The sequence below is a fragment of the Heterocephalus glaber genome, unplaced genomic scaffold, assembly GCF_053883595.1.
Source record: "Heterocephalus glaber isolate CG9 unplaced genomic scaffold, H.glaber_assembly_v1.0 deba00001150, whole genome shotgun sequence".
Lineage (NCBI taxonomy): Eukaryota > Metazoa > Chordata > Mammalia > Rodentia > Bathyergidae > Heterocephalus > Heterocephalus glaber.
Window position 1 is genome coordinate 925,480 of NW_028258204.1, and position 19,949 is coordinate 945,428.

The following is a 19,949-nucleotide window of genomic DNA, read 5'->3' on the forward strand; positions in this document are numbered from 1 at the left end:
TAATGATTCTTTAGAAGAGTGACTGCAGAGGAGCTGATGTGTCTTGGAGTCCCTGTGACGCCCAGGACCCAGGGCCTCCTCTCTGCCACGAGGGCCTGGGACATGCCAAAGGCCACACTGCAGCATTCTGGGTGCCATAGTTGAGGAGGCACAGGATGAGAAGAGAAGAGAACAGCTGTGCAGCTTTAGGCAGTGGTGTCTGTGGCTGAGTTGTAGAATCCAGCCGGAAGAGAGCCTTCGGGTGGGGGTGTGCTGCTTGCAGACCCTCCATGTGGGCACAGCCTGGCATCCTGTGGCACAGGCTGTTCGGTGTCAGTGCAGCTGGGGTGAGGATGGAGGGGAGGCAGGGAGATGAGAAAAGGTGCTGACAGTCGGGTACCAGCCTCAGTCTCTATAGGTGGAGACCCAGGGGATGGTTTAAAAGCCGCTTCTTTCTTACAAATTAACTTATTCTTTTTTTTTTTTGTTAAATTCTTTTCTTGGTACATTTTAGGTACACAACACAATTACATTTCTCTTTAGAAATTGTACCTTTACATAATGCATCTTGGTTCTTATTTGTTCCCCATTCCTAGCCCTCCCTTCACCCCCTCCACCCTTCCCTATTTACAAAGACTTTATTTCCATTTTTTCCATTTCTCAGCATTTTTCCTTTCCTTTCTTTCCTTTCCCCTGCCCCTCCCACTACCCTTACCCCTTTGGACCTTTTCTTCCTATTTTGCATTATCGATTATTCATTCTAATCATTGGTACATTTTAGGTATACAATATAAGGACATTCATCATTGGAAATTTGCACCTTTACATAGTCTCTCTTGGTTCTTATTTTTCACCCTTGCCCAGCCCTCCCTTCAACCCCTCCAGCCCTCCCCATTTACAAAGATTTTGTTCCTATTTTTCCATTTTCTCATATTAATTCCATTCCCTTCTATCCTTTCCCCTAGCCTTCCCACTTCCTTCCCCTTTGCCCCTTTTCTTCCTATTTCACATGACCTATTATACATTTAGTCCTTATTTACACTTTCAGTTTCTCACAACAGAGAAACTGTTTGGAATTTATTCATGTGTGTCCTATTTATTTCACTTAAGAGTATTGTCTCAATGTGCATCCACTTAGCTATAAATTTCTCTAATTTCTCATTTTTTATGGCTGAGTAGTACTCCATTTTACAAAAAAAACCACATTTTCCTTATTCAGTCTCCAGTTGATGGGCATTTGGGCTGTTTCCAAGTTTTAGCTATCACAAACTGTGCTGCTATGAACATGGGTGCACATATATCACTGTGGTATGATTCTTTTAATTCTTTGGGGAAGATCCCCAGCAGTGGAATAGCGGGGTCAAATGGGACTTCCAGTCCTAGTTCTTTGAGGTATCTCCATACTGACTTCCACAGTGCTTGCACCAGTCTACACTCCCACCAGCAGTGGAGCAGTGTTCCTGTTTCCCCACAGCCCTGCCAGCATTTGTTATTGGCTGATTTCATGACAGCAGCCATTCTTTCTGGAGTGAGGTGGATTCTCAGCGTTGTTTTCATTTGCATCTCTCAAATGACCAGTGATGTTGAACACTTTTTCATGTATTTATTTGCTATTTCTACTTCTTTGTGTGAGAAATGTCTGTTCATTTCAGATGCCCATTTTCAGATTGGGTCTTTAAATTTGGGAGGTCTGATCTTTTTAAGTTCTTTATAGATTCGAGATAGCAGACCTTTGTCTGAGGTGAAGATTTTTTTTTTTTCAGGTGAAGATTTTTTCCCACATTGTGGGTTGTCTCTTCACACTGTTGGTGGTTTCTCTTACTGTGCAGAAGCTTTTTAATAAGAAGAGATCCCACTTGTTGATTGTGCTAGTTCACAGGCAACTGAGGTTTTGTTCATAAAATCTTTTCCTACACCAATGTCTTCAAGGGTTCTACCCAACCTCTGTTCCAAGTGGTTCAGAGTTTCTATTTTAATATTTAGATCTTTAATCCATTTTGATTTTAGTTTAGTGCATGGTGAGAGATATAGGTCTAGTTTTAATCTTTGGCAAGTTGAAACCCAATTTTTCCAGCACCATTTATTAAAGAGGCTATCTTTCCTCCAGTGAGGGTGTTTGGCTCCTTTGTCAAAGATGAGATGGCTGAGTGTGTCTGGAGTTGTTTCTACATCTTCTTATCTATTCCACTGGTCCTCACATCTGTTTCTTTGGCAGTACCATGCTGTTTTTATCACAGTAGCTTTGTAGTAGAGTTGCAGGTTGGGGATTGTGATACCCCCTGCCATGTCTCTGTTACCTAGAATTGCTTTTGCTATTCTGGGTCTCTTTTTGTTCCAAATGAATTTTTGGATTATTTTCTCAAGGTCTGTGAAGTACGCTACTGGGATTTCAATTGGGATTGGATTGAATCTATATAGCAGTTTTGGAAGTATGGCCATTTTCACTATATTTATCCTTCCTACCAGGAGCAGGGGATGTCTTTCCATTTTCTGATATCATCTTCAATCTCTCTTTTCAGAGTGCTATAGTTTTCAGAGGAGAGGTCTTTGATTTCTTTGGTTAGGTTGACTGCTAGGTATTTCAGTTTTTTGGATGCTATTGTGAAAGGAATTATTTGCCCTATTTCTCTCTCAGTGAGTCTGTCATTCGTGTAGAGGAAAGCTATTGATTTTTGTGTGTTGATCTTGTAACCAGCTACTTGACTGAATTTGATTATTAAGTCTAGAAGACTTTTGGTGGAGTTCTTGGGGTCTTCTATATAGAGTATCATGTCATCTGCAAAGAATGACAATTTGATTTCATTTCCCATCTTTATTCCTTTCATTTCTTTCTCTTGTCTAATTGCAGTGCCTAATGTTTCCAGAACTATATTGAACAAGAGTGGTGATAGTGGACATCCTTGTCTTGTTCCTGATTTTAGTGTGAAGGATTTCAGTTTTTGACCATTTAGTATGATATTGGCTGTTGGTTTTTCATAGATGGCTTCTATCAGTTTGAGGTAGAGACCATCTATTCCAATTTTTTGTACGGTTTTTATCATAAATGCATGTTGGATTTTGTCAAATGCTCTTTCTGCATCTATGGAGATAATCATATGGTTTTTGTCCTTGGCTCTATTGATATAGTGTATTACATTGATTTATTTTCATATATTGAACCATCCCTGCATCCCTGGGATGAATCCCACTTGATCAGGGTGTATGATCTTCTTGATGATCTTCTGCATTCTGTTTGCCATTATCTAATTAAGAATTTTTGCATCTATATTCATTAGTGAGAGTGGCCTACAGTTCTCCTTTTCAGTTGGGCCTTTCTCTGCTTTGGGGATCAAGGTGATGCTTGCTTCCAGGAATGAATTTGGGAGTATTGCTTCCCTTTCAATTTCATTGAAGAGTTTAAAGAGTAGCAGCAGCAGTTCCTCTCTAAATGTGTTGTAGAATTTAGCAGTGAACCCATCAGGGCCCAGGCTTTTCTTAGTTGATAAGTTTTTAATTACATTTTCAATTTCATTGGTTGATATTGGGTTGTTCAGAATTTTTAGGTCTTCTTCATTCAACTTTGGTAATTCCTATGTATCTAGGAATCTGTCCATTTCTTCTGTGTTGTCCATCTTATTGGCGTATAGGTTGTGGAAATAGGTATTGATGATCCTCTGTATTTCTGCTGGGTCTGTTGCAATTTCACCTTTTTCATTCCCAATTGCATGGATTTGGGCCTTTTCTTTCCTCTTTCTGACAAGGTTGGCTAAAGGTTTGTCAATTTTATTGATTCTTTTGAAGAGCCAACTCTTGGCTTCATTGATTTTTTTTGTATCATTCTCTTAGTCTCCATTTCATTGATTTCTCCTCTGATCTTTATAATTTCCTCCCTTGTATGAGCTTTGGGGTTGTCCTGTTCTTCTTTTTCTAGAAGCTTGAGGTTCAGCATCAGGTTGTTTAATTGGGATCGTTCTGTTTTCCTAATATGCGTATTCACTGCTATGAATTTCCCTCGTAAGACTGCTTTGATTGTGTCCCATAGATTCTGATATGTTGTGTTGTCATTGTCATTTAATTGAAGGAACTGTCTGATTTCTTCTTTAATTTCCTCTGTGACCCATTGGTTATTCAGAAGTGTGTTGTTCAATTTCCAAGTGTTTATGAAATTTTTTGAGTTTCTTTTGCTATGGATCTCCAATTTCATCGCACTATGGTCTGATAATATACAGGGGATAACTTCAATTCCTTTGCACTTACTTAAACATGTTCTATGTGTGAGTATGTGGTCTATTTTGGAGAATGACCCATGTGCAGCTGAGAAGAATGTTCAGTGTGATTTTGTGGGGTGGAAGACTCTGTAAACATCTGTTAAGTTCATTTGTTCAAGAGTTCAATTGAGTTCTAGTATTTCAGTACTTATTTTTAGTCTAGTTGATCTATCTATTTGTGACAGTGGGGTATTGAGGTCCCCCACTACAATTGTATTAGTGCATATATGACTTTTCATGTCCGTTAGTATTTGTTTTATATAGTTGGGTGCACTAGTGTTTGGTGCATAGATATTTATGATTGTCATCTCTTCCTCTTGGATTCTTCCCTTTACAAGGATGTAGTGTCCTTCTTCATCTCTCTTAAACAGTGTTGGTTTGAAATCTACTTGATCTGCAAAGAGGAGAGCTACTCCTGCTTTTTTGGGGGTTCCTGTCGCATGGAGTATTGTTTTCCACCCTTTAACTTTCAGTCTATGAGTTTCCTTTTGAATGAAGTGTGTTTCTTGTATGCAGCATATTGTTGGATTTTGCTTCTTGACCCATTCTGCCAGTCTATTTCTTTTGATGGGTGAATTGAGACCATTAACGTTGATGGTTATAACTGAAACATATTGACTTGTCATTGCCATGACTTTTTCTTTTTGTTGGGTTCTCCCCCTTTCCATTGAATTTCTTGTCATGCCAGATGGGTTCATTCTGCTTTGCTTCCTGGGGTTGTGATCCTCAATGTCTGTTCCTAGGCTATTGTGTAAAATTCTTTGGAGTGCTGGTTTGGTATTCACAAAGTTCCTAAGGTGCTCTTTGTCATGAAAGTATCTTATTTCTCCATCAATTTTGGAAGAGAGTTTTGCAGAATACATCAATCTGGGTTGGAGGCTGTTTTTCTTTAAGGCTTGGAATATGTCACTCCAAGCTCTTCTTGCCTTGAGGCTTTGTGTTGAGAAGTCTGCTGTGACTCTGATGGGCTTTCCTTTGTATGTGATTTCTTTCTTTTCTTTGACTGCTTGGAGAACTTTTTTCTTCTGTTGAGTTTCTGGAATCTTAATAATTATATGCCTATGTGTAGATTTTTTTTGATCAAGGCTATTTGGAGTCCTATATGCCTCACTTATCTGTATGTCAAGCTCTTTTCCTCTGCTTGGGAAGTTTTCTGCCATTATTTTTGTGAAGAGTTTTTTATATCATCTGCACTCTCTCCTATTTCTTCATTGAGTCCAATCAGTGTTATGTTATTCTTCTTTGCATCATCTAGCAGCTGCTGGATTGATTTCTCATGTTCCCTTATAATTTTGAAGCAATTTTTCTTTTCCTGGTCACTAATTGCAATCTTATCTTCTATATCTGAAATTCTGTCCTCACACTGGTTCATTCTGCTGTGTAGACTTTCAGTGGAATTTTTCATGTCCTGGAAATCTATTTGCATTTGTTTTATGGATTCCATTTGTTTCTTATGTTGGGATTCCATCATGTTCCTCAGCTCCTCTCTAGATTTATTAATCATGTCTTGCACTAGGAGCAGAATTTCTCCTGTTATCTGAGAAATTATTTCTGATTTCATTTTTTCCAGATCCCCTTTTGTTGCCAGTTCAGTGGGTCCAGGTGGTTGAGTATCAGAGTGTTCCATCTCATTTCCCTTTGGGGTTGCTGTCGGTGATCTGGAAGTCTGGTTTTGAGACTTATTTATGTGTTTTCTCATTTCTACCGGTGGGGGGGGTTGCTGTTGGTGCCTGCACGGATTACCTCCTCTGAGCTGGGAGAGGTGGGACAGGGGCCGGGAGCAGCGGTAGGGATGGGATGGTGGCCCAAAAGCCCTTTCCTGTGGGCTGTTAGCAGTGAGAGGGATGGTGGCCAGGAAGCCTCTTCCTCTGGACCAGGAGCAGTGGGATGGTGGCTCAGATGCCCCTACCTCTGATCCGGGAGTGGCGGGACTCAGTACTGTGATCTGGTGGTCCGGTATCCTCTGTGTCTTTGTAGTGTGGAACCAGGTGGCTGTACGGAGGAGCCGGGTGGGGGGTGTTCAGTGGATTGTTGCCAGGGCGCGGGCTGATTTGGCATGTTCCTTGTGACTTGCAACCCCAGTAGGGCTTGCGCAGACCTGCCTCTAACTTATTCTTATGGAGTTTTAAATTAGAAAGTTATGGGGGAGATCCTCCTATTCCCAAGACCCTCTCCACTAGTGTTAAGTTTGTGTGATTCTCCGTTCTTTCCTTAATCACAGTCATGATCACAGTAGTGTTATTACTCTGAGCCCTGCCTTTTCTCATGTAGCAAATGCATTTCAGTATTTTAATTCTGAACACACAGGCACTTCACTGAGATCAGAGGAATATTCTACCATACAGCAAGTTCCTGGCATCCTCAGTAGTCCTCCAGGTACAGCATTCCTCCCTACTTTAAAATAATTTTCCTACAATAAGCCATCAAAGTTGAAACATGAGGATAAAGACTTTATAAACAACTTTTAGATAGTCAATAAGTTTTGCCAAACTGCTCCTATTAAGAGGATGTTAAATGAAGATGGACACATTAGAATATTATGTTAGGTATGTTACTCTGGTGGTAAGAGTCCCAAGCAGGGTGTCTATCAAGAGCTGGCTGCAGAAATTTCAGTGGAAAATTTGAAACCTACATTGAGGAAAAGGCAGTGGGGTTAAAGAGGAGAATAAGTGAAGAAATCATTCAGATTAGAAGTGACTCAGAATTAAAGGACAGCGGCGGGACCAGGTACCCAGACACTTTGGGGCTGCTGCTGAAAGTCATCCATGTCTACATTAGAAAGAGAAAACATTTTAAAATTAATGAATAGAACTTCTAGATCAGAAAGTTAGAATGACCAACACATCAACCAACCAACCAAACAAACAAACAAACAAAAATAAAAACAAAACTCAGAGAAACAAGGAAACAAAAAATGAAGATGAGAACATAATAAAACAGGAAAGATAAAAATATTCAGAGAAGCAATAAGATCTGGCACCTATAAAACAGACAATTAAGACTGGTCACTGGCTGCAGGGGTAGCTTAGTGGTGGAACACTTGGCTAGCATGTGCAAGGCCCTGGGTTCCAATCTCAGCACTGAAAAAGACGGTCAAGAAAAAAAGACGTAAGTCCCCAATTAATAATATGAGGAAGGAAAAGGAGCAGATACTGCAATTAGAAAGGTAATGTGAAAATAAGGTCAGTAACCTTGTGTGAATAAGTTAGAAAGCTCAGCTCATTTGAACAATCTCAGAGAAAACTTGTTTCCCAAGCTTGCTTACTCAAAAAGAAATAAAAGGCCAAACAATACCATCACCATCAAATAAATGGAATCACTGGTTTGAAATCTGTACAAGTCAGCCTCCTCTATAAAGAAACTCTAGGCCCAGGGGGTTCACAGGGAAAATCTATCAGTCAGGTGACAGGCTGCCTCAAGTTTAGGAAGTCTCCCATGAGTAGAAAAGGAATGAGTGCCCTCCCAGCTCACCTGACCGGCTAATCTCTATACCAGATCAAAACAAGGCACAGTACAGGAAATGAAAAATGCAGTAATCTTAACCATAAATGTAGCTGCCGAAGTCCTGAATATGATATTAGAAAACAAAAAGGAGTCTCAAGACTTCTGGGTTTGTGTTGAAGGTGAGAGACTTAAGCCTGATTGCAGGCTGAGGGGGAAGAGGCAGTAAGATGGGGCAGTTTCTTAACTAGTGGGAGAAGAGATTGTTGGTAGAAGAGGTCCTGAAAGGAGATAGAAAGTTTGGAGACAAGAGGGTGAGGTCCATGATGACTAGTGGATAGCAAGGAAGAACAAGAAATCGAGGCGCATGGAAGGACAGGAATTTGAGAGGCAGATGAGACAGGAAGTTGAGAAGCAGGAAAGGACAGGAAGTTGAGAGGCAAGGAGAATAAGAAGTTGAAGATATTCAAGTCTTACACTTCTGGTTTTTTAAAATTTTTTTTTCACTTCTGGTTTTTTAAAGAAGCTCATATCTGAGAGTAAAGTGGTCTCAGGGTTAGGGGGAGAGGAGCATCTGAACATTGTCTATTTGTTATGCAAACAAATCTAATCCATATATTTCAACACAGTCCTTCATATAGGGTTATGTGACACAGGACAATAGCCAAAAGAATCAATTTTCTATGCCTTCCCAAGTTCAGATACTTAGTATGGTGCAAAGAAATTTCTATACTCTGAGAAGCAGAGGCAGGAGGACTGCAAGTTTGAGCCCAGCCTGGGCAACTCAGTGACTTAGTGAGACCCTGTCTCAAAATAAAAAATAAAACAGGGCTAGGGGGCCAGGGATTTAGGAAAAAAACAAAACAAAACAGGGCTAGGGATGTAGCCCAGCATGAAGGGCTTGGGTTCCATGCCCAGCACTAAATGAATGAACGAATGAATGAATAAAGAAAGAAACAAGTTTCTAGAAAAGCTAGATAACCTTGAGTAGCTGTGGCAAGTTATTGTTCTAATGTGCTAGAAGGGAAATGCGGGGCTAGAAGCTCCTATAGGAAGGGGACAGGGGACCCACATTACTGGATGGTAGGTTTATCTCTTTCTTTCTCAGCTCACCAGATCACAGCATTAAGCTGTTGTGTTTGGCTGAATAAACAAATCCATGAATGAATGCTTCAAACGCACAGGGCTCTTAGGTCTTAGAGTGGGTACTTGGGGTGCCCTCCCTGCCTGACTGCCCAATCTCTATGTGTCCATGGTTATACGACATTATACTAAGGGCTGGAAACCTGTCAGCCTGGGTCTGGCTTCCTAGCACCACACTCACTCACTTTGCTTCCATTCTCTTAAAGAATTTAATTGATCCATATTAAGCACCCATAGTGTGACGCCAGGCTCCTGGGGTTGCAGACAGGTGGTCCCTGCATGCACAGCCTCCTGATGAACTGTGTTGACGGGGCTCTTTCATTTCTCTGGTAGTCAGGACATGGAGTAGGGACACCTGCCAGTTTCAGTGGATTCATCATGGGCCCTGTGGGTCATTGTCTGAACCCTCTACTGTGCAGACAAGAAAATTCCAGGCTTTGACACCAGTCTTTCCCAACCAGAGACCAAGGTGACTCAGTCTCCCTGAGCCTCATTCCCCGTCTTCCCTAAATAAAGATACTGTCATCCCTCCTTATGTGTAGTTTCACTGTAGACAAGTTCAGTTACCCATGGTCAGCCAGAGTCCAAAACTATTAAATGGTAAATTCCAGAAATCAGCAGTTCATAAATTTTACATAAGCTATTATAGTATATTGCTATTATAATTCTATTTTGTTATCAGTTATTACTGTTAATCTCCTGTTGTGCCTAATTGATAAATTGAACTTTATCATAGGTTTATAGGTATAGGACAGACAGTGCACACCAAGTTGTGATTTCAGGCATTCCAGGAGTGCCTTCAAACTCATCTCCCTGCAGCTCTGTCCCATGACTCAGCATCTGAGGACTGTCATGGCCTCTCTTCCCTTGAGCAAATGGCATTGTTTTCAGGCTGTGGTCTTTTTGCTGCTCTTGAGTACACTCTTATGATTTCATGTCCCCACCTGCTGTATCCTGGGCCTTGGGAATTGTTAGAATTTAGAGATAACAAATAGAAAGGAAGTAGCAATGGGACTGGAAGGCACACCACCAGTCCCGCCCTGAGGCTCAGTGACAGCTGTTTTATTTTTTTTGCTATGTATGCATCAAGCCATGTGTATTTCTTTTTTTTTTTAATTTTATTTTATTGGTATATTTAAGGTATACAATATAATGACATTCATCATTGGAAATTTGCACCTTTACATAATCTCTCTTGGTTCTTATTTTTCCCCCTTCCCCAGCCCTCCCTTCAACCCCTCCACCCCTCCCTATTTACAAAGACTTTGTTTCCATTTTTCATTTTCTCATATTAATTCCATTCCCTTCTTTCCTTTCCCCTACCCCTCCCACTTCCCCTTCCCCTTTGCCCCTTTTCTTCCTATTTCACATTATCTATTATACCTTTTAGTCCTAATTTTCACTTTCATTTTCTCACACTAGAGAAACTATTCGGTATTTATACATGTGTGTCCTGTTTATTTCACTTAAGAGTATTGCCTCAATGTGCATCCATTGAGCTATAAATTTCTCTAATTTCTCATTTTTTATGGCTGAGTAGTGTGCTCCATTTTATAAAAAGCACATTTTCTTTATCCACTCTCCAGTTGATGGGCATTTGGGTTGCTTCCAAGTTTTAGCTATTACAAACTGTGCTGCTATGAACATGGGTGCACACATATCACTGTGGTATGATTCTTTTAATTCTTTGGGGAAGATCCCCAGCAGGGGAAAAGCTGGGTCAAATGGGACTTCCAGACCTAGTTCTTTGAGGTATCTCCATACTGATTTCCACAGTGGTTGCACCAGTCCACACTCCCACCAGCAGTGGAGCAGGGTTCCTCTTTCCCCACAGCCCTGCCAGCATTTGTTATTGGTTGATTTCATGACAGCAGCCATTCTTTCTGGACTGAAGTGGAATCTCAGCATTGTTTTCATTTGCATCTCTCGAATGACCAGTGATGTTGAACACTTTTTTATATGTTTATTTGCTATTTCTACTTCTTTGTGTGAGAAATGTCTGTTCATTTCAGATGCCCATTTTCGGATTGGGTCTTTAAATTTGGGAGGTCTGATCTTTTTAAGTTCTTTATAGATTCGAGATAGTAGACCTTTGTCTGAGGTGAAGATTTTTTTTTTCAGGTGAAGATTTTTTCCCACATTGTGGGTTGTCTCTTCACACTGTTGGTGGTTTCTCTTACTGTGCAGAAGCTTTTTAATAAGAAGAGATCCCACTTGTTGATTGTGCTAGTTCACAGGCAGCTGAGGTTTTGTTCATAAAATCTTTTCCTACACCAATGTCTTCAAGAGTTCTACCTAACCTTTGTTCCAGGCGATTCAGCATTTCTATTTTAATATTTAGATCTTTAATCCATTTTGATTTTAGTTAGTTCATGGTGAGAGATATAGGTCTAGTTTTAATCTTTGGCAAGTTGAAGCCCAATTTTTCCAGCACCATTTATTAAAGAGGCTGTCTTTCCTCCAGTGAGAGTGTTTGGCTCCTTTATCAAAGATGAGATGGCTGAGTGTGTCTGGAGTTGTTTCTGCATCTTCTAATCTATTCCACTGGTCCTCAGGTCTGTTTCTTTGGCAGTACCATGCTGTTTTTATCACAGTAGCTTTGTAGTATAGTTGCAGGTTGGGGATTGTGATACCCTCTGCCATGTCTCTGTTACCTAGAATTGCTTTTGCTATTCTGGGTCTCTTTTTGTTCCAAATGAATTTTTGGATTATTTTCTCAAGGTCTGTGAAGTATGCTGCTGGGGTTTCAATTGGGATTGGATTGAATCTATATAGCAGTTTTGGAAGTATGGCCATTTTCACTATATTTATCCTTCCTACCAGGAGCAGGGGATGTCTTTCCATTTTCTGATATCATCTTCAATCTCTCTTTTCAGAGTGCTATAGTTTTCAGAGGAGAGGTCTTTGATTTCTTTGGTTAGGTTGATTCCTAGGTATTTCAGTTTCTTGGATGCTATTGTGAAAGGAGTTATTTGCCCTATTTCTCTCTCAGTGAATCTATTATTCGTGTAGAGGAAAGCTATTGATTTTTGTGTGTTGACCTTGTATCCAGCTAGTCTACTGAATTTTGTTATTGAGTCTAGAAGACTTTTGGTGGAGTTCTTGGGGTCTTCTATATAGAGCATCATGTCATCTATAATAATGACTTCTTCATTTCCTACTCTTGTTCCTTTTCTTTCTCTTATCTAATTACCATGGCCAATGTTTCCAAAACTATATTGAACAAGAGTAAGCCATGAATATTTCATGAAGTGTAAAACCCAAAAGGATAGGACCTAGCTTCTGGTCCCTCTCCTCTGACTTGCTGTGGTGAATGACACCTGTCACTCAGTTGCTCTGTCTCTGCCTTTACTTTCTCACCTGTAAAGTGGGACTTGTGTTGTCTTGTGGACTCCAATATGGACACAATGCATCTGGCATATGATCTTGTTGGTGTGGGCCCAGCACTGGGCACATGCGGGCACGGTTAGTGCCAGTGACCTTGGTTTGGAATCCAGACCCACAGTGAGCACCAAGCAGCAGCAGAGCCTGGAGGAGAGGGGTAAGTTTGAGCTTCTCCAGGAGAGGCACCCCCACCTGCCTGAGGTCAGGGGAGCTGGTCCCATTGCAGTGCTGGCTCCAGGCTGCAGGAGACCCATGGCCGGCAACATGCTGCCTGTGGACCCTGCCCAATGTGTGCTTTGGCCTCAGTGTGTGTGTCCTGTCTTCCAGCTCTGGACAAAAACTGCAGACAACCTGGAGCTCGCCCTCTTGTCTCACCTCATGGATATCCTCCAGTCACCAAGGTAGGGGAGTGCCAGCAGCCCTGGGTTAGTTCTAAGTCTTCCTGCCAGGAATAAGGCCTGAGAGGACAGGACAACTGAAGCTCAGTGACTATGGCCTCCTCCCTGTGTCCAGTGGGTGAGCGGGTGGGAGCTGTCCTCCTAGATGGTCGTGCACATGGTCCAGGTCTCTCTCTTCTGATGGCCTTGGGCTCAGGAGCCGGGGATTTAGAAGCCTCTGTAGCCCTGGGGACCAGCACCAAATCTGGGTTCTGCCACTGTGGCCAGCAGAGGAAAACTCATCCTGGTTCCCAGCCCACTTCCCCCAACAGAATTCTCCAAGCCACTTCTAGTTGCTCAGGGCTCTTTTGGTTGCAAGCAGCAGAAATAGAACCCAAAGCAGCTTGAGGTAGGAGAAAGAGGAAGAAGGATGGGAAGGAGGAAGGAAAGAGGAAGAGAAGGGAAAGGGGACAGTTGAAGAAGGAATTCATGGCTCCTACAAGAGAAAGAGGCAGCTGTCCCCTCCCAGGCCTTTTGCCCACATGACTGTGCCTAAGCTGTGTCCCTCTGTCCCTCAGGACTGCATCATTTCTGCAGATCTCTTCCATGGTTACCAGGTGGCTGCTGGGCAGCTTCTCTGAATAGCTCCAAAGCTTATCGGGGTTGTCAGAGGCAGGACTGCTTCTTTACTCGATAGTGCTGGAAATAGGGTTGAGTCTCTTTGGGACAACTTGGACCCTGTGGCTGGGCCAGCAGGCTGGCTTCTCTGCAGTGGATGGAAAGGGAGAGTAAGAGGGAGGCCTAAGGACCCACCTCCTCACCTTCTCAGGCTGTTCCCATGGCCATTAGTATCCTTGGCATTTGGGATACATTTGTAAACCTCTCTCCGTGCAGACTCTTACTGTGGAAGCTTGTCATAAACCCACCACATTTCCCACCTCATTTTTAGTGCTGGAAATTCAGAGAAGCACACACTTGTTCAGGCAGCTTCTCTGGCACAGGACGGGGCTGCTTCTTCCTCCTTTGGGTATCAGAGATGTGCAGCTCAGGAGAATTCAGTGTGTTCATGGCAAAGAGCTGCTTCTGAAGGGGCAATCCTCCCACCCAAATTTCTCTCCTCTTCTGCCCACCCCACTCCCCTTTTACTTTTTCCACCTGAAATTGTTGTTTTCTAAGAAACAGACATTTACCCTGGGAGCTGCTTTCTTTGAGGGAGTAGAACTTACTGGAAACTGGCTTTGTGGTTATCCCAAGGAGGGATACTGGAGTCTACTTTGTGGCTTGGGCAGGTAGGAAGATGGCAGGCACACCCAGACAGGCCCTTGCTTCTGCATGGGGACTGGCTCCGGGTCACATGAGTGTCTGCTGTCTTGATTCTGAGTTTTCTGAGGCTGGCACTCATTTTCCTCGGGGCTCGGGATTTAAAAGTCAATAATTGGGGTTTGTCTTTGAAGGCGGTTTCCGGAGGATGGAGGGCTGGGGGTTGTGTCCCAGTGACTCAGGCACTTGGCAGACGCATATTCAATGGGTGTCTGACGGCATCTTGACAAGGTGCCAAGAGAGCACTGGAGTCAGGAACAAGTCTAGTGTTGAAAAGCTTTTTAGCAGAAACATAGTGAATTCGGCTCATTCCAGTAAAAGCTTTTATTGTCTCTCTCCTGGGCTTGCAGGGAAGGAGCAAGGAATGCCGAGGTCGCCCACCAAGCCCAGCTCATCCCCAAGCTTGTCTTCCTCTTCAACAACCCCAGACTTGCTCCCGCCAAGGTCCCCATTATCATTGGCATCCTGGGCTGCCAGTTGAAGGGTCACTTCAGCATCCAGGACCTACTGAGGTACCTCACCAAGCTGCCTGGACTATTACAGAGGGACATGCACCAGCCGTGTCCTTGCTGTGCTCAGCCCAGTGACAGCACTAGGATCCTGCCAGGGCAGCGTCTGTTGAGTGCTGAGAGTTGGAAGAAGAGATGGGCGTGGGGTGAGAGGTGGTTCCCCATCTGGGGTCTACTGACTTTGATGCTCATACCCCCCCCAAGGCTCCCTATGAGTGTGGCCGTCCCCACAGCAGTGGTGGTGCCTGCATTAGCCCAGAGCACGTGCCAGCTAGCCCCACCCTCTGCCTCACCCTCCTCATATGCTGATCTGCAAATGCCAGAGGTCACGTTGATGAATCTCAACAGATTTTAGAAGTTTCTGGAAGTACTGTCTGTGTGGACCATAGGATAACATGATTTCCCCTGTCCTTCTCTCCTGCTGTGTACAGGATCGGGCTCTTTGTTGTATACACTCTCAAGCCTTCCTCAGTGGAAGAGACTCAGGTCTGTGTGGATGGAGCCCCGGCCTCCTCAGTGCCTGGTGAGAAGATCTTGCCCAAATGCCCGGGGCTGAGGGAGACAGGGAAGCCACCTGCAGCTGAGCAGTTTTATGATCAGGGTCACATATTCTTGCCCTAGAACATCAGCTGGTTTCTGAGGCTTGGGGGATACTCAGTTCCCTGAGACAGCACCTGGGCCTTGGTGGTGCCTTATGGGTGGACCCCCGCTCCCCAGAACCCCTGGATGCAGATGCCTGAGCTCCTGAGGTCCCAGTGCACAAGGATGCAGCCTCCATGTCTGGTTTGCCCATACTGATCTCCAGAAATGCCGCCCTTGTCTGCCCCATTCCTGCCTCCTCCTGTAGACCAGGGTTTTCAGCCCTGCTATGCTATATTGTGCTGTTCTTTTTGCTTCCGAGGCTCCTGAGGCTTTGTGCAATGCACAGCCTGGGGTTGGTTTCCTTGGGCAGATCTCTCTCCTTAGCTAGGTGCAGAAACGGAAGCTCTGCCTTGTTTGGTGTCCCTGCTGCTTGGGTGGTGCGAGGGGAACATTGCCCCCACTGCATCCAGGCCCTCTAGGCCTGTGCTGCTCAAGATCAGAGCCTCTTGCCACATGTGGCCATTTACATTTACAATTTAATTAGTGAAACTTAAATGGAGTTGAAAATTCAGTTCCTCAGCCTAGCCATATTCCAAGAGTCCAGGGAAGCACAAGAGGCTAGTGACTATGGTATTGGACAGAGCAGGTGCCAGACAGTCCCATGGACACAGGAGACCCTCTGGAACAGCATTACTCAACGTGTACAAATTATGTTACCCCATGATCTCAGATCAAGGCCCAAGAGTGAGACTTCTGTTCCCATCTTAGACCTGAAGGGAAGTGAGGCTCAGTGGGATTAGTATCTTAGAGATTAGGCCGACTCTCTGAGCAGCCTCCTCCGTGCTCTCACTGCAGCAGGGTGCTGCAACGCAAACTGCTCCCAAGATGCCTGGCAAGTGAGGGGATGGATGACAGGTAATGGCCCAGAGTGAGCTCCTTTACACAACCTTTGAGTTTTCGAATATGGACTTCACTCTGAAACTTCTAACGAGTCATAGTAAAGCAGTGTTATGATATCTCCTAGGGCTTCAGTGATATTTGGGAAATCATGTTTCTTCTCAAGCCCTCTGCTCTGGCTTCTCTTTTATTTTCAGGGCAAAGTAAACAAGAAACATAGAAGCCTTGTCTGGAAGAGGATTGAAAGCAGGAAGCCAGGGAACACAGAGCCCCAATTTACCACCCAACTCCCAATGCCACCCATAAAACCAGCACACGCTAGGTGCTCTGGAAATGCTGCAGCCTATGATAACCTACAAAGATTCTGCTGAAAGATAGATTTGCCTTTATCATTTTTGTTTGTTTGTTTTCAGAGATAGGTAACACTGAAGACATTTCTAGGTAAAGGGAACTTCAGCAGCATTTCCTGAAATTCTTTTTTAAGTATTGCATTGTAATCTAGAATCGAGTGCCAAAACTTTAAGTCTCATCCATGCCCCAATTCCTGGGTAAACTAAGCGTTTGATGAATATGATGGCTCACTGCAGTGAATGTTATGTCTCTTTACATCCGTTTTCTCTCAAATCTGAATTTTCTGTTTTATAGCTGGAAGCCAAACATCTGCAAAGACAATCAAGCTCAGAAACCAGTTGCTGGAGATGCTACTCGGTGCAATGTCTTCCCCTCAGATCCATCTGTCCTCTGAGTGAGTAGCTCTGGGAAGAGTGATTTGGCACAAGATCGCCTCCTACAGGGTGCGGTATTAAAACCTTCTCTTAATGAAAAGTTTAGCATTTCTGAGTCTGTTTTCTGTGATGTGTTTCCTACATGAGGCAGAACAAAAATTGTATTTTCTCCACCCAATAAACCAGACCTTGCCCTGAGATATTTGGATGCAAATGTTCAATAGGCAAGAGTAATGGGAAACAGATTCAATGTCATTTCAATCAACTCCTTTGTCACCATTGCCATCATGTAATTGTTATGGTTTTGGCAGTTATGACGATCACTGACTTTGATGTCCTGTACTTGGCAGAAAGCAGAATGGAGAAATGGTTAGCCCAAGTAACATCCATCAAGGGAAAGCCTTGCCAAATTCTTCTGCTATTTACTCTTAGTGCTTTAGTTATTTTTCCAACTTGGAAAAAAGTGGCATCTGCCTTCCGTTAACTTCCAAAGTAATGTGTAATCATAAAGTTGATTCCATTAACTCTTCCCATTGCCTGCTTGCAACCCTGGAGTCATTTATTCAGCACCTATTTGTTGAGCACCTACTGTGTACCAGGCACTGTTCCTGGCTCCTAGGATGCAACCATGAGCACATCAGTACAATTCCTCGGCCTCTCAGAGTTTACAGTTGGTGTGTTTGTGTGTGTTTTGAGTGAGGGGAGAAGATCACCCCTCAGCGAAGCAACCTGCAAATCGTGGTTGCAAATTTGCCAGTCTGTAAGTCTTTACATGCTTAGAATTGAAGCATGTTGACACTGGAAGATGTCTTGGAGATCAGCTAGTGTGGCCCTATTCTTTTTCATCTTTTAAAAAGAGAATGTAGTATAGTGCTTAAGCACTTGGATACTGGCATCGGGACCTTCTGGCCTGGACCCCAGCTCTACCCCCAGGGAGTCAGGAAGGCTAGGCAAGCTCTGTATGCCTCTATCGACTTGTTCGTGTGAAATTAAAAATAATACCTTCCATAGACATCTGTGGTGAGGATGAAATAAATTAATATGTAGATAGACCTGAGAGTGAAACTGTAACACTCTAAACTGCTGTCATTACCAGTGTCACCATCATCACTCTCACTATCATCACCATCACCACCATCATCACCATCGTTACCATTACAGTCATGAGCATCATTCATCACCATCATCCTTATAACATCATCATCCCCATCATCACCACAATCATCACTGGGTCAAATGACCAGAGCACATCAAGAGTTCTGCCAAAGTCATCTAGTCTGTGAACATCACAGGCCTAGGAAGGAGCACAGTTTTTTGGCCCCTAGTCCACTACTCATTCCAGGGGACACCAGCCCCAACCCCACCTTGCCTAGTCTGTCAGCTGAAGCTGAGACCACTGCTCTGTGTAGATGTCTCTTTCCTGACGCCCGAGGCTTAGTCTTGTGCTCAGTCACTGTCCTTGCTGCCCACCTCCCTGCCCTCCTGTTCCTTTCGGTTCCCATCAGCAAGTCTGTATTCTCAAGACTCATCATTTTAAAATTAATTTTTGAAAGTGGTAGTCATGGCCTTTCTTTGCCTAAACTGATAAAAATGTGTAAATATTGGACAATTCCACTTAGATTGGTTTTGACTAATATCTTTAAAAGGAGATAAACAAGCATTGTGTTTTATGACTAGATCAGTGATAATTATATTAGACACGTAGCTGTTCCTGTACTGTGTACATATGAATAGTGGTAAAGTTGGAAAATTAAGGAGCATGCATGATTTTACCTATTTCATACAGAGTTTCCAGTTGCTTTGCAAAGCTTTGACCAACTTATATTGCAGCAGCTAATGAACAAATTTATCCACTGTGCAGCAATTCTGCCATCATTTTACTCTGCATTCTTTCAAAATGTGCTGGTATGTGCTTCACTAAGTCATAATCAAATGCCAACCTTCACTGAGTTTCCTAAAGGACTCGTGAGGCCAAGCAGTGTCACTTCTGGATGTGGCCCTTGGTCATAGCCTGAAAGATAATGGACTGCATTTATCCACCCCCAGGTCAAAGGAGGAGATGTTTCTGAGCCTGGGTCCTGACTGGTTCCTGCTGCTCCTGCAGGGCCACCTACATCCCAGCACCACCGTGCTGGCCTTGAAATTGCTGCTGCACTTCCTGTCCAGCCCCTCCCTCCGTGCCCAATTCAAGGATGGCCTGTCTGTGGGCTCCTGGGTGGAGCGAAGTGCCGAGGGTGTGACCATCATAATGGGTAAGTATGGGTACCTCCTGGTCCTGGGGTATGAGTGACACTGCAGAACCTGTGCCACTCCCTGCAGCAGGATCGCCTGAACCCTTCACCCAGGGAGGCCCCATATCAGCCCCTGCCCCAAGACTGCTGGGCAGCATCTTCCTGCCTCAATGCTCTGCAGCCCCTGGATGCTGCTCCCCAGCACTCCCAGGGTCCTCATCTGGTCACACACCTGGCAAGGGCAAGCACTTCCCATTTGGCTTCTGCTGCCTGTGTGCCTCTTTTGGCCCATAGGGTTCATCCTTCAGGTGGGTCTCAGTTCTTCCAGGAGAGGAGGGTCCTGACTGAGTCAGGGAACCTCTGTCAATCCTCCCTGCCCCTCTTCCTGTCCTCTGCAGTGCTCCTTACTTTCTCCTAGTGTTTGTGTTTTATTACTTATTGTCCATCCCTTCCACCACTCTCTACACTTCTGTATCCAAGTTGCCTAATACAAAAGTGCCTGGTTACTTCCTAGCTGGTTGGCATTTAGTATCTGTCTTTGAATGGATGAATCAATGAATGGTTGACTGATGGAATGGGTGAGTGAATGAATTAATAAATAGATGGATGAATGCATAAATGAATGGGTAGATAGATGAATGAATTAATAAATGGATGGATACATGAATTAATGGATGGATAAATGAATGAATGAGGCTATCAGGAATAGGAAAACGAGTTATAGCCAAGTGCTTTCTTCTCCTCAACTTTGTGAAAGTGTATTTCAATCTCGTGTCTCTAAGGGAGGGATAGGTGGCAGAGACCCCTGGTGTGTCCACCCCTACCTTGACCAGAAGTGATTGTTCTCAGCTCCATTTCATGCCTCCTCTTCAACCCACAGACAACCTGAAGAGCCCCGAAGCTGTGCCCGAGCACAGCCACTGCCTGCTTCCTGGCTTCCGCGTCTTGACTGACTTCCTGAGCCACCGCGTTCACATCCCGGAAATCTACTTCATCGTGTCCACCTTCTTCCTGCAGACACCACTGACAGAGCTGAAGGATGGGCCCAAGGTGGGACCTAGGACCACCCTGGGGCCGAAGGACATCTGGCTTTCTGATTCCACAGGACTGAGGC

General features: G+C 43.8%; 1 protein-coding gene across 4 annotated transcripts in view; it reads left to right on the forward strand.

Moving 5' to 3' along the window:
• Wdfy4 (WDFY family member 4) overlaps positions 1 to 19,949 on the forward strand; it is a 287,946-nt gene that overhangs the window by 121,246 nt on the left and 146,751 nt on the right. For all 4 annotated transcript variants that reach the window (XM_004874534.4, XM_087210586.1, XM_087210585.1 and 1 more), the window contains 6 exons: positions 12,522 to 12,595; positions 14,242 to 14,403; positions 14,832 to 14,923; positions 16,525 to 16,624; positions 18,651 to 18,856; positions 19,716 to 19,885. In XM_004874534.4, the coding sequence (XP_004874591.2) occupies positions 12,522 to 12,595; positions 14,242 to 14,403; positions 14,832 to 14,923; positions 16,525 to 16,624; positions 18,651 to 18,856; positions 19,716 to 19,885 (804 nt within the window). The remainder of the gene's footprint in view (positions 1 to 12,521; positions 12,596 to 14,241; positions 14,404 to 14,831; positions 14,924 to 16,524; positions 16,625 to 18,650; positions 18,857 to 19,715; positions 19,886 to 19,949) is intronic.